Source organism: Erythrolamprus reginae, chromosome 9, assembly GCF_031021105.1.
Source record: "Erythrolamprus reginae isolate rEryReg1 chromosome 9, rEryReg1.hap1, whole genome shotgun sequence".
NCBI lineage: Eukaryota > Metazoa > Chordata > Lepidosauria > Squamata > Dipsadidae > Erythrolamprus > Erythrolamprus reginae.
In genome coordinates, this window is record NC_091958.1 from 26,191,162 (window position 1) to 26,203,315 (window position 12,154).

General features: G+C 52.5%; 1 protein-coding gene across 2 annotated transcripts in view; it reads left to right on the plus strand.

The window, feature by feature from the left end:
• The window catches only part of FHOD1 (formin homology 2 domain containing 1), a 79,517-nt gene that overhangs the window by 23,963 nt on the left and 43,400 nt on the right, over nucleotides 1-12,154 (plus strand). For both annotated transcript variants that reach the window (XM_070760614.1, XM_070760613.1), the window contains exons 12-20: nucleotides 2,992-3,107; nucleotides 3,222-4,075; nucleotides 5,179-5,331; nucleotides 5,824-6,006; nucleotides 6,496-6,615; nucleotides 8,144-8,305; nucleotides 8,408-8,598; nucleotides 11,529-11,721; nucleotides 11,909-12,071. In XM_070760614.1, coding sequence (XP_070616715.1) covers nucleotides 2,992-3,107; nucleotides 3,222-4,075; nucleotides 5,179-5,331; nucleotides 5,824-6,006; nucleotides 6,496-6,615; nucleotides 8,144-8,305; nucleotides 8,408-8,598; nucleotides 11,529-11,721; nucleotides 11,909-12,071 — 2,135 coding nt within the window. The remainder of the gene's footprint in view (nucleotides 1-2,991; nucleotides 3,108-3,221; nucleotides 4,076-5,178; nucleotides 5,332-5,823; nucleotides 6,007-6,495; nucleotides 6,616-8,143; nucleotides 8,306-8,407; nucleotides 8,599-11,528; nucleotides 11,722-11,908; nucleotides 12,072-12,154) is intronic.

A 12,154-nucleotide genomic window follows, 5' to 3' on the forward strand; every position in this document is an offset into this window, starting at 1 on the left:
GTTCCTGCTATGGGCCACCTTTGTTGCAGAATCCAGACGATGGACACCTGGGCGTGAGGGCCCCTGCGGATGCAATTCCTCCCCCCCTCCCCCCCGCATGTCCCTCTTCTTGCCTTTGGGGCTGGCTTGGCCGAGCGTGTGGCAGGCACAGAGGACCCCCTGGCACTGACTCCCTTTTCCTCCCAGGCGAGAGGAGGCCCCCCTGGTGTTTGGGGACAAGCCCATTCTCAGGCACTTTGAGTAAGTACAGAGGGACGTGGGCACCCCTGGCCGGTCTGGGGAGAGATGGCGCTGGCCTGCTGGGCCAGAGGCACCTGTACAGAGGTGGGCTGCTAAGGTGGAACGGTGACGGGTGCAAGCGGAGTCCAGCGCAATTCTGCTACTGCACCTGGGCAGGGAGCGAATCCGCGCAGGGACACGCAGGGGTGCCAATGGGTCCAGGAAGAGGGGCTTGGCTGGGATCCATTCCCAGCTCAGGTCGTGTTAGCATTGCCACTTGCCAGTCTGAGCCCCCACCCTCGGATCCCCTCTCTCCGTATGCCGAAATAGCCCCCCCGGGAGACCTGGGCAGTTTCTGCCGCCTGTCTTGAAGTATAGCTAGGAAACAGCAGATTTCCTTCCAGCTGGCAGCTTGGAGCCCAGAGGACTTGTGGCTTTGCGCAGAGGGCTGTGCAAACAGGCCACTGGCCGGCCGTGTGAGATATCGCTGGTCAGCCGGCACTCCTTTATCAGAAAGACCTGATAAGAGACAGGTGTGTATAGAATGAGAAACTTGGATCTGAGTCTGAGACCCAACATTGCATTTTATTTGGAATCTGGCGTCCTGTTACACAGCCATCGGGGCCAGGCTGGTGCATCAGGCTCCTTTCCTCCTGCGCACGGGCCATTTGCCCAGCATCTGCCCCCACCACCCACACACACCATTTTTTCCCACCCACAAACTCCTCAACTATCTTGGAAGTGCTCCTGGCCTGCTCACAGGGAGACTCTTAATTAAAATAGAATAGAATTATTTTATTGGCCAAGTGTGATTGGTCCCACAAGAAATTTGTCTTTGGTGCAGATGCTCTCAGTGTATATAAAAGAAAAAGAGACCTATGTCAAGAATCAGGAGGTAAAAAACACTTCATGATTGTCATAGGGGTCAAATAAGCAATGAGGAAACAATCAATATTAATTAAAAATCTTAAGGATACAAGCAACAAGTTACAGTCCTACAGTCCTAAGTGGGAGGAAATGGGTGACAGGAATGAGGAGAAAACACTAGTAGTAATAGTAGTGCAGACTTAGTAAATAGTTTGGCAGTGTTGAGGGAATTATTTGTTTAGCAGAGTGAGGGCGTTCAGGAAAAAACTGTTCTTGTGTCTAGTTGTCTTGGTGTGCAGTGCTCTGTAGCGTATGTGAGAGGGTCAGTAAATATTTTCACCGCCCTCTTTTTGACTCGTGCAGTATACAGGTCCTCAATGGAAGGCATATTGGTAGCAATTGTTTTTTTCTGCAGAAAATACACAAACACACCCCTGAAAAATTGTGCCTCAATAAACCAGGATGGAAATCCATTTCGAAAGTGAAATCAAGCCGTCCAGAGGCAAATTTTCTTGCAGCCTTTTCATGAATCTCAGTTAAAGAAAACCGGTATTATTTTGCTTTGTTGCCCTTAGCTGCCAAGAGCTTGAACCAGCCCCCTTAGTGCTGGGGTCACAGGGGGCAACTCCCAGGGGATTTAGCCTCCTCCGGGTCCCGAGACGGAAGGTGGGCTCCACCTCAAAGGATCCTTTGTCTGGATCTCAGGGAAGGTGGGACCCCGTGGCTAAAATAAACCCCCTGCCCCTTAAGCCCTGGGGAATAGACCCTTGTGTTTTTAAGTTCACACAGTGGTGCTGATACTGAAAGGCCGTGGGGCTTTGTGTGTGTTGTGCACATGTTGATTGGTGATAGAGCAGGCAGGGAGGTGGGCATTGGCCTCTGGGGTGAGGGGTGGCCATTTAATGCGTGGCTGGTGGTGCCCCAGGCAGAGTCCTCGGAGGACGGAGTGGGGCGGGGGAGGCCCAGCGTGGCCCAACAGGGCTTCTGGCACAGGGGCATCGACTATACAAGGCCACATAAATAAATAAAACAGGCATTTCTGGAGAGAGTGGTCAGCGGCTAGTTCCAGCTTATCTCAGGGCCAGGGGACCAGCCCGGGTCTCCTCTTTCAGGCTGTCTTGGGGATCCGAGGCGCCTAGATTCGAATCTGGCTCTCTTCTGGCTTAGCCATGCAAAGAACCTTCCTACCGCCTTCCTGGGACTCGGAAGCCTCACGGTGGCCTCTTCTGGGCTCATTTGGCCAGTCATTGTCCTTCTGCCCTCTGCTGGACGTAGGACCTCCTGAAATATGGATGCAGCCCTACTGATTGTGGTCTCTCAGTGGCCTTGGCTTCTTTTGCAACCTCTCTTCGACCCTGGGTGGTCTCTCCTGGCCTTGTGCCTTACGTTTCTCCTCCCCAGATGGAGAATTTTATAGTTTTCCCCATTAAATCCCACCCTGTTTCACCCCTACTCAAGCATTTTCGGATCTCTTTGAATCTTTCAACCTCTCTCTCTTCTGCAACCTTACCCACGCCCCCGCCTGCTTTGTACCCTGGGCAGACTTGGTAGGCAGAGCCCCCTAACGTGCTGGGCAAGGGTCCCTCCCCAGCAGGGGCTATTTCGAGGCTGTGGTGGAGGCCCAGACTTCCTTCGCACCCGTCTTAGTACAAGTGGTTGCAGGAGTGGGATTGCTCGGCCTTGGCGGATGGGTCGGCCTTGGTTTGGCCTTTGAGTCCCAAAATCTGCCTTTGCAGGGTGCTCCTTTGTCTGGGCCAGCTCTGTAGATTTTCATAGGAAGCCAAGAGGGGCTTGGCCGTCTCTCTCTCTCACTCGCTGGGCAACTGCCTGGATGACTAGTAAGAGAGCGCACGGCTGGCCCTGTCCGCCGGACACGGTGGTGTAGAGTGCCCCCTTCTCTTGCAGAGCCCGTTTTTTAGAAAACCTGGCCGCCTCTCAGAAGGAGAAGATCAGCGCCATCACCCGGGGACGAGCGGAAGTTCTTGCTGAAGCTGTTTCGAGCGCTGACCACGTGGCCTCAGGTAGGGTGGACGGGTGCAGGGGGAGCCTCGTTGGTGGCCCAGCTTCTCCCTTCCGTGGTTCTGCTCTCCTCTGCTGGGCCTTTCCCGCTTTTAAATGCCCCTTTTCTGCCACAGAGAGGTGGAGCGAAGGGCAAAACCAAGACGCCAACGGGAAAGAGCCCGGCTCAGATGGCGAGCAGAGCAAGGAGAACGTGGCCCCCAAAGATGCCGCCTCTCCAGGCCCCCTCTTGGACCCCTCTGGCATCTTGGACCCAGACCCGGAATTTGCCCTGGCTGGCCTCCGTGGGGCTCCCGAGAGCAGCAGTGCTCCTGCCAAGAGGAAACCGATGCTCGACATGCTGTTGGCTAATAAGGGCCTGCCAGGCATGGAGAGGACGCTGCCCACAGATGCGGGGAAGGTGGGGCCCCGGGAAGAGGAGGGCCAGGAGAAGAGGGGCCAGCAGACCGGACCTTGGGCCCTCCCCTTGCAAAGCCAGTGCAGCGTTGAAGCGGAAGCCAGCCTGAAGGGCCTGGAGAGGGTGGTGGGAGGCCCACCGGCACCTGGCTCTCAACCTCTGAAGATCCGGGACCTGGACTTCTCGGACTTGTCTGAGGAGGAAGATTTGGACATACAGGAAGCAAAGGTGGCCTTGCCCCACCTGGCCCCTCCTCCTCCTCCTCCGATTCCCGGCTGTGTTCCTCCTCCCCCTCCTCCGGCTCCTCCTCCTCCCCCAGCTGGCATACCTGGCCCGCCTCCTCCTCCCCCCCCATCCCACAGCCCCCTCTTTGGGGCAGAAGCTGGCTCCCTGGCCAAGAAAAAGAAGACAGTCAAGCTCTTCTGGAGGGAGCTGAAGGACGTGGACGGCCCTGCCAGGGAGACTCGGTTTGGGCCGGCCACCCTGTGGGCCTCCCTGGAGAAGGTCACGGTGGACTCCGCTAAGCTGGAACATCTCTTTGAGTCCAGGGCCAAGGAGGCTCCGAGCACCAAGGTGAGTGGCGGCTGCCTGAGGCTGGTGTATCAAAGCTCTTCTCTGGCTGGAAGAACATAGGACAACAGTTGGGAGGGATGGTGGGGGTCTCCAGCCCAAGCAGGGGACCCTCTGCCACTCAAGGCTTGTCCAGCCTCTTCTTGAGCACCCACAACCTCTGGAGGTAGATTGTTTCACTGACCGGTGTTCTCACCATCCGGAAATCTCTCCTTAGTTCTAGGTTGCATCTCTCCTGGATCATTTCCCATTCATTGCTTTTCTTGCCTTCTGGTGCTTTGGAGAATAGGTTGAGCTCCCCTTCTCAGTGACAGTCCCTCAAATGTTAGAAGATTCTACTATGTTGCCGCCATGGTTAGACGACTCGGCCTGTCTTGTTGGATAGTGCCTAACGCTCAAGTGTATCAAGATCCTTCTGGATCTTGATCCTGTCTTTTAAAGAGTGGCCTATTCCCCCTAGATTGCTCTTTTCTGCAAGTTGGGCGAGTTCCCCTCCCCTAATCTAGATCGTTTATGAAAAGGGTTGAAGAGCACTGGGGCTAAGACAGAACATCAGCTGTCCTGACATCATCCCCCAGCTTAGAGATGTGGGCTGCTGCTCCTCTTCAGCCTCTAGGGCCACCCCATGGGCTCAAAATGCAGGAGCCAAAGAAACTGCTCTTTCCTGTCTGGCACAGCAGCTTCCCACCAGCCCTCAGGGGTTCCACACAGAGATACTTGCAGACCTTTGGGCCACTGTGCTCTTGAGGTGCTGGTAGAACAGGCCTCTTCCAATCTAGGTGGTCCTTGTTTGGGTCAGGCCATGGAAAGGCTTCTTTCTCTCGCTCTGGGCATTTGACCATTAATGGTGGGGTTGATAGAGCAGCCGTAGCCCAGGGTGGCTTCTGCTTCAGCTTGGCAGATACTTTTAGACTTCAGGGCCTTGCTTGTCCTGGGCTCAGCTCCGCATTCTCAGGAGCCTCTGAGTTTCTTGGCCCAAAATGGTGGAGTTTGCAGAAACGTATCTGGGTTCTCTTTCTTCCAGGGGACTTACCAAAACAAATATGGGCAAAGAAGCCCCCAGATCCTGTGTTTCATCTGTTCCAATCCTGCTGTTCCCTTTTTAGAAAGCTGTGGACGGAAGGAAGCTGATTGTGATCCTGGACCCCAAGAGAAGCAATGCCATCAACATTGGCTTGACGGTGTTGCCTCCCATGCATGTCATCAAGACGGCTATTCTCAACTTCGATGAGTTTGCCATCAATAAGGAAGGGATTGAGGTGAGAAGCAACTTCCTGGGGTACCTTTGGGTGGCCATCCTCAAAAAACTTCCTAGGCAGGAAGGATAGCTCTGGGGAAGGTTTTGACTCCAACGTCATCCCTCTGGCCTTTTGTTAGTACATTGTACGTAACCTATTTTGGTGTTGCCATACAGTAAGTAACAATGTTAGTATGTAAAATATGAACTGTACCTTTAAGGAAATATTACTTTGACCATAAGAGGGCGCCAACACCATTCCCTTTGGGGGGAATTACTTTATTAAAGATATATTTTGCCTGTGAGCTGTATTCTTGTTGTGTTTGTGTTTGGTAACCTATTCGAGTCTTATATTGTGATTCTGTATATTTGTAAATAATAATATTGTTGTATATACATTGATACTAAGTCTGAGTCTTTGTCTAACTAACCCACATTACCTACACCCAACAATTCTGCTTAATGTATGTTGAAGGTTTCGCACAGACTTACTGACACCTTTTCCTTTACCCAGAAAATATTGACAATGGTCCCCACAGAGGAGGAGAAGCAGAAGATCCAGGAGGCCCAGCTGGCAAACCCGAATCTTCCTCTGGGGTCAGCTGAGCAGTTCTTGCTCACGCTCTCCTCCATCGCAGACCTGCCGGCTCGCCTCCAGTTGTGGGCTTTCAAGCTGGACTATGAAGCCCTGGAGAAGGTACTTGTGCAAGGCCTGGGTTGACCAGGCCGAAGGGGTTGCACAGCCAGACCTTTGGCCGACTCCCCCTGCTGGCTTGCCTGAAGAGTATGCTGGTCAGCAAGGAAGGGCAAGTCCGGCGGTCAGTCCATCAGCCCAGCATTTGTGTCGCATGGCTGTCTGTCAAAGTTTTGGAGAGAGGGAGGTCCCTCCACGCCTCGGTTCTCTTCTGGAGCTTCCCTTTTCAGCGTTTCCCATTTCGGGAGGGTTTTGTTACCTTATTTAAATTTTATTGATCAAATTTATTTGCTGTCCACCCTGAGCGGAACCCCCTTTATGTTGAATGAATTGTATATGATAGAATTTTAAGGACTGTTTTTTAATGTATTATTAATTGGATTGTGTATTATTGTTTTCTGTATATGCTGTGAGCCAACCCAAGTCCTCGGAGAGGGGTGGCATACAAATCCAATTAAATCTAAAAATCTAAATCTATCTTCTTCCCTTCAGGAAATTGCAGAGCCCCTCTTTGACCTGAAGCTGGGCATGGAGCAGCTAGCCAAAAACAAGACCTTCCGGTGCATCCTGGCCACCCTGCTAGCCATGGGCAACCTCCTGAACGGCTCCCAGGTGAAGCAGGGCAGGGCTGCCTTGTGGGAAAGTCTCGTGCCCGGTGTCACATCTGCCCCCGTCTGACGGCCTAGGAAAGTGAAAGTCTTGACTCCATTTGGTTGAAGTGAAAAGGCACTTTAGAAACATAGAAACACAGAAGACTGACGGCAGAAAAAGACCTCCTGGTCCATCTAGTCTGCCCTTATACTATTTCCTGTATTTTATCTTAGGATGGATATAAGTTCATCCCAGGCATGTTTCAATTCAGTTACTGTGGATTTACCAACCCTTTCTGCTGGAAGTTTGTTCCAAGCATCTACTACTCTTTCAGTCAAATAATATTTTCATGAAGTCTTTCCTGATCAGTTTTATGCTTACGACCTTTGACCATTCTTGTAGCCCATCTTTGGACCTGTTCAATTTGATCCATATCTTTTTATAGGTGAGGTCTCCAGAACTGAACACAGTATTCCAAATGGGGTCTCTATACAGTGGGATCACAATCTCCCACTGTATAGAGTGCTTTACTTTGACTAAGAGACACTGGTTGCAGTCAAGCCAAGCGGAATCTAAAACGTAACCCTGAAGCTTCCGCTAGCCTTCCCCACCCCCATCCCATGGGCCGCCCACATGTAGCCAGTCTGGCACCGCTGAGATGTTTTGGGGAAACGCTGGTGGAGGTATTTTTTGTGCTGGTGAAATTCCACTCCGTGCAGCCTTGAGGACGGTCAGCACTGGCACGAACCGGATTCCAAACTGCTCTGCTCTTCCTCACCTGTCACTTCCCCCTCCCAGTTTCCCATCATAAAGGTGTACAGCTTTATTGCCCATTGGTTCCCCCTTCCCCGATTGATGGCAGAGCGCCAACAAGGCACCAAGGCCAAGGTGGAGGATGTGACACCTGACCGCAGCTGCCCAGGGCCCAGGCATTGGGTCAGAACAGAACAGAAACTTTGTATTGGCCAAGTGTGATTGGGCACAGAAGGAGTTTGTCTTGGGTGCAGATGCTCTCAGAGACCATGAAAGACAAGTTTGTCAAGAATCATGAGCTACAGCACTTAATGATTGTCATCAGGTGCAGATAAGCGATCCAAACATATTAGGGAGTATAAATCACACAAGCACCAAGGTTACAGTCATGCAGTCATTTTTGGGGAGGAGATGGGTGATGGGAGCGATGAGAAGACTAATAGTAGTGCAGACTTAGTAAATAGGGAATTATTTGTTTTAACGGGGCGATGGCTTTCAGGGGAAAAACCGTTGTTGTGTCTAGTTGTCTTGGTGTGCAGTGCTCTGTAGCGTTGAATGTATCTGGAGATTCCCAAAGCAGACCTTCCCGCATTTTTCCCCTGGTCTGCTCTGGTGCTGATTTCTAAGATGGGATGCCGTGCCAACGGCTGCCCAGGTGGCCGTTTTAAGGAGTCCCTTTAAGGCGCCCAGGATCAAAAGAGGACCGTCTGAGGATGGGATTTGTGCTCTTGGTTGGCTCTCTCTGGACCGGCTTCCCCTCTTCTCTTCCTGGCACTTACCGGGTTCTCCGTTGCAGAGTCGGGGGTTTGAGCTCAGCTACCTGGCCAAAGTCTCAGAGGTGAAAGACACCGTCCACCGGCAGAGCCTCCTACACCACCTCTGCCACTTTGTGGTCGGGGCCTTCCCAGCCACCACTGACCTCTACTCGGAGATCGCTGCCCTCACGCACTGTGCCAAGGTGAAGAAAGGCCTCCCCTCCCCTCACCCCCCCCCAGGAGGCTGTGTTTGGGGGTCCATGCCAGACACAGGGAGGGCACATCCACAGCTCTCCCCTCCCCAGGTGGACTTTGAGGAGCTGACAGAGAGCCTCCTGCAGCTGGAGCGTCGGTGCAAAGCCTCCTGGGAGCACCTGAAGGCCATCACAAAACACGACTGCAAGCCGGCCCTGAAGAGCAAGCTGCTGAACTTCCTGCAGTCCAGCACGGAGAAGATCGGCCTCCTCAAGGTCATCCACCGGCGGGTGTTGAGCAGGTCAGTTTGTCTAGATCAGTGATGGTGAACCTATGGCACGGGTGGCACGCGGAACCATATCTGCTGGCACGTGAGCTGTTGCCCTAGCTCAGCTCCAATGTGCACGAGTGTGCCTGCCAGCTGATTCTTGGCTTTCCTGGAGGCGCTGGGAGGGAGTTTTTGGCTTCCGGAGAGACTCCAGGGGGATGGGGGAGGGCATTTTTTGCCTCTGGAGCCTGGGGAAGGTGAAAAACGGGCATACCAGGCTCATCAGAGATTGGGAAATGGGCTGTTTTAGGCCTCCAGGAGGGAGGGAGGTGGCCATTTTCATCATCCCCAGGCATTGAATTATGGGTGTGGGGCATTTGCGCATGCGTGATAGCACACACACACACACTTTTGGCACCCGAGGAAAAAAAGGTTTGCCATCACTGGTCTAGGTCTGACTGCTGATGGCTGAGTGACAGCCGGGCCCCTCTCACTCCTAAAGGGGGGGGGGCTCTGCTGTGTGCGTGGCCATAAAGGAGGAGCAGCGTCCCACTTAGTGTCCAAGGCAGCTTCCCACAAAAGAAGCGGTCAGGGGCAACCAGGAGGAGGGCTGAGCTCCCTTTAAGCGGAATGGATCCCTGGATTGGCCACATGACAGCAGCAAGACGAGGGCCCTGGGTGGGTGGCCACATCCAGGCACCCAACCTTAAGGGCAGGTCGGCCAGGCCGGAGGGAATGAGGGGGGGCTGCAGGCAAAGCTCCTGGCAGTCTGTTCTTCCCCTGTGTCACAGACCCTTTTTCTAGCCTGGGAAAGTCAAAGGCCAGAACTCCCAGACGGGAGGTATCCCACCCTTGAAAGTGTCCCCCCCCCAATGGCATGGCTATAATTTGACCAAGCAGTTCAGTGTCTGGCTGCAGAGGGGAGCCCGGAGGTGCCTGCCCCACCTGATGGCCACAGCATGCATCTCGGCACCCTTGACGGGTCCTGCAACAGCCGGACGGGTTCAGGTCAAGGCTCTAGCTAGATGGGGGCTGGGACGCCCCCAGAGGAAGGCCAAGGGAAGTACAAGGATGTTACCTCCACATACCTTGGGGGGGGGGGGGGTTTGTGTGTGTATAAATTTTTATTGTTTTTCCACACCTTCCAGAGATTCAAATTCACATACCTCAAATTAAAATACAATACAATATAATATCAAATGCCAAATTTTTAATCCAAATTTCCTAATTATACAATTTATTCTGGTACCTATCATTCTTACTTTTTTTTTTTAAGACCCTCATTTTATCGAAGCTGCCCTTAAAGAAATTTACAAATTTACTTCTCTTTATATCCCAGGAAGGAAAGAAAAGATAACCATTCATATCAAATCTTAATCTAATTATAACAATATCAGTATACAAAGGAGGAAGGTCTTCCTTCTCAATCCCCTCCCGCTGCCTCCCCCCCTCCTGGGTGCATTTGTCCAATTTGGCAGTTTGCTTATTATGCAGTAATTGCCCTTTCAATGTTAGCACCATATGAAGGCTTTACTTACACCATGTCCCACTATTACTATTTTCAGCAACCAGGCTTCAAATCTTTTCCTGAGAAAGAGCCTGTAATTCAACCTGACCTCCCTCGTCTGAGATGGGCCTTGGCCTTCATCCCCTTCGGTTGCTTTGGTGCTGAGAAGCAGGGGGCCAGGCCGTCTCTCCCAGGACCTCTTAAGTTCCCCTCTTGCCCCCAACTGGGTTCCAGGTGCTTTTTGCAGGAGGCCATCAAGGGAGAAGGAAAGGCCCCTCCGTCACCCAGGGCTTAACATAGAAACATAGACAATTGACAGCAGAAAAAGACCTCATGGTTCATCTAGTCTGCCCTTATACTGTTTCCTGTATTTTATCTTAGGATGGATATATGTTTATCCCAAGCATGTTTCAATTCAGTTCCTGTGGATTTACCAACCACGTCTGTTGGAAGTTTGTTCCAAGCATCTACTACTCTTTCAGTCAAATAATATTTTCTCACGTTGCTTCCGATCTTTCCCCCAACTAACCTCAGATTGTGCCCCCTTGTCCTTGTGTTCACTTTCCTAGTAAAAACACTTCTCTCTTGAACCTTATTTATTTATTTGATTTTTATTGATCCATTTGATTCTTATGCCGCCCTTCTCCTTAGACTCAGGGTGGCTTACAATATGTTAGCAATAGCACTTTTTAACAGAGCCAACATATGGCCCCCACAATCCGGGTCCTCATTTATTTAACCCTTTAACATATTTAAATGTTTCGATCGTGTCCCCCCTTTCCCTTCTGTCCTCCAGACTATAACGATTGAGTTCATGAAGTCTTTCCTGATAAGTCTTTCCTTCAGAGTGAAGATCTAATTTTAAAAAGACCTTCATCTAATGGGTATTTTAGGGTGAAAATCTAATTTTTAAAAGACCTTGATCGTGCTTGAAAGCTGAAAAGTGAGATGCGCTTTCAGTCTCTGGAATGGAGGAGTTTTCTGCCCAAGGGCTGCAGCCTTCCTGTCTGGGTGGGTGGGTGGTGCTCCATTGTTGCTTTTCTGCTGCATCCCTCAGCTCCCTCTGGGAGAATGGGTTCTGGTCCAGTCCAGGCTCAACATCATTCAATCTTTTCAGGGTCCCTGGAGGGTGAGTGGGCACGCTTGAGTAGGTTCCTGCAGTGCCGGCTACAATTTGTCTTGGAGGCCTCAGGCCTCTGTTTCAGTGCCGTCCTGGACAGCAATAGCACTTATAGATCGGTTTATAGTGCTTTCCTGCCCTCTCTAAGCAGTTTACAGAGTCAGCCTGTTGCCCCCAACAATCTGGGTCCTCATTTGACCCACCTCGGAAGGATGGAAGGCTGAGTCAACCTTGATTTGGTGAGACTTGAACTGCCGGCAATCAGCAGAATCAGCCTGCAAGGGCTGCCCCCTAACCTCTGCACCACCGAGGCTCCTGCTTTGTCTCTCTGTGCAGGTTCCACTCCTTCCTCCTGTTCCTGGGTTACGATGCGCCCTCGGCCCAGAACGTGAAGGTCACCACCTTCTGCCGGCTCCTGCGGGAGTTTGCCCTGGAGTACCACACGTGCCGAGAACGGGTCCTGCAGCAGCAGAAGAAGCGGGCAGCCTGCCGGGAGAGGAACAAGACCCGGGGCAGGATGATCACGGAGGTGAGCCCCCCAAGGTTGCCCAGAAGGTCTTGCGGGAGGCCAGGGACAAAAAGAGCCGCTCCGCCTGCGTCCCCTCCCCTGAGAGGCCTCACGCTCGCCCGCCAAAAACAGGGGAGAGAGGAAGACACACACACACACTGGGGGGGTGGGGATGGTATTGCATCCTCGGGCCTCTTTCTCTTTGCAGATGGAGAAGTTTGCTGTAGCCAGCAAGGCTGAAAACGGCTGTGCCTCTCCTGCGGTGCTCTCGGCCAGCCCAGAGGGAAAGGACGAAGCCAGCCATAAGGACATGACCAGTGTGCTGGTCTCCCCAGCAGAAGGCACCGGCCACCGCTCTCGAGCCAGCAGAGGTAGGGGCTGGCCCTTGGGGAGGGGGCCTCCTCCTGAGCAGGCTTCCCTCTTCTGGCGGCTGCTAGCAGTCCCCGTCCACAGA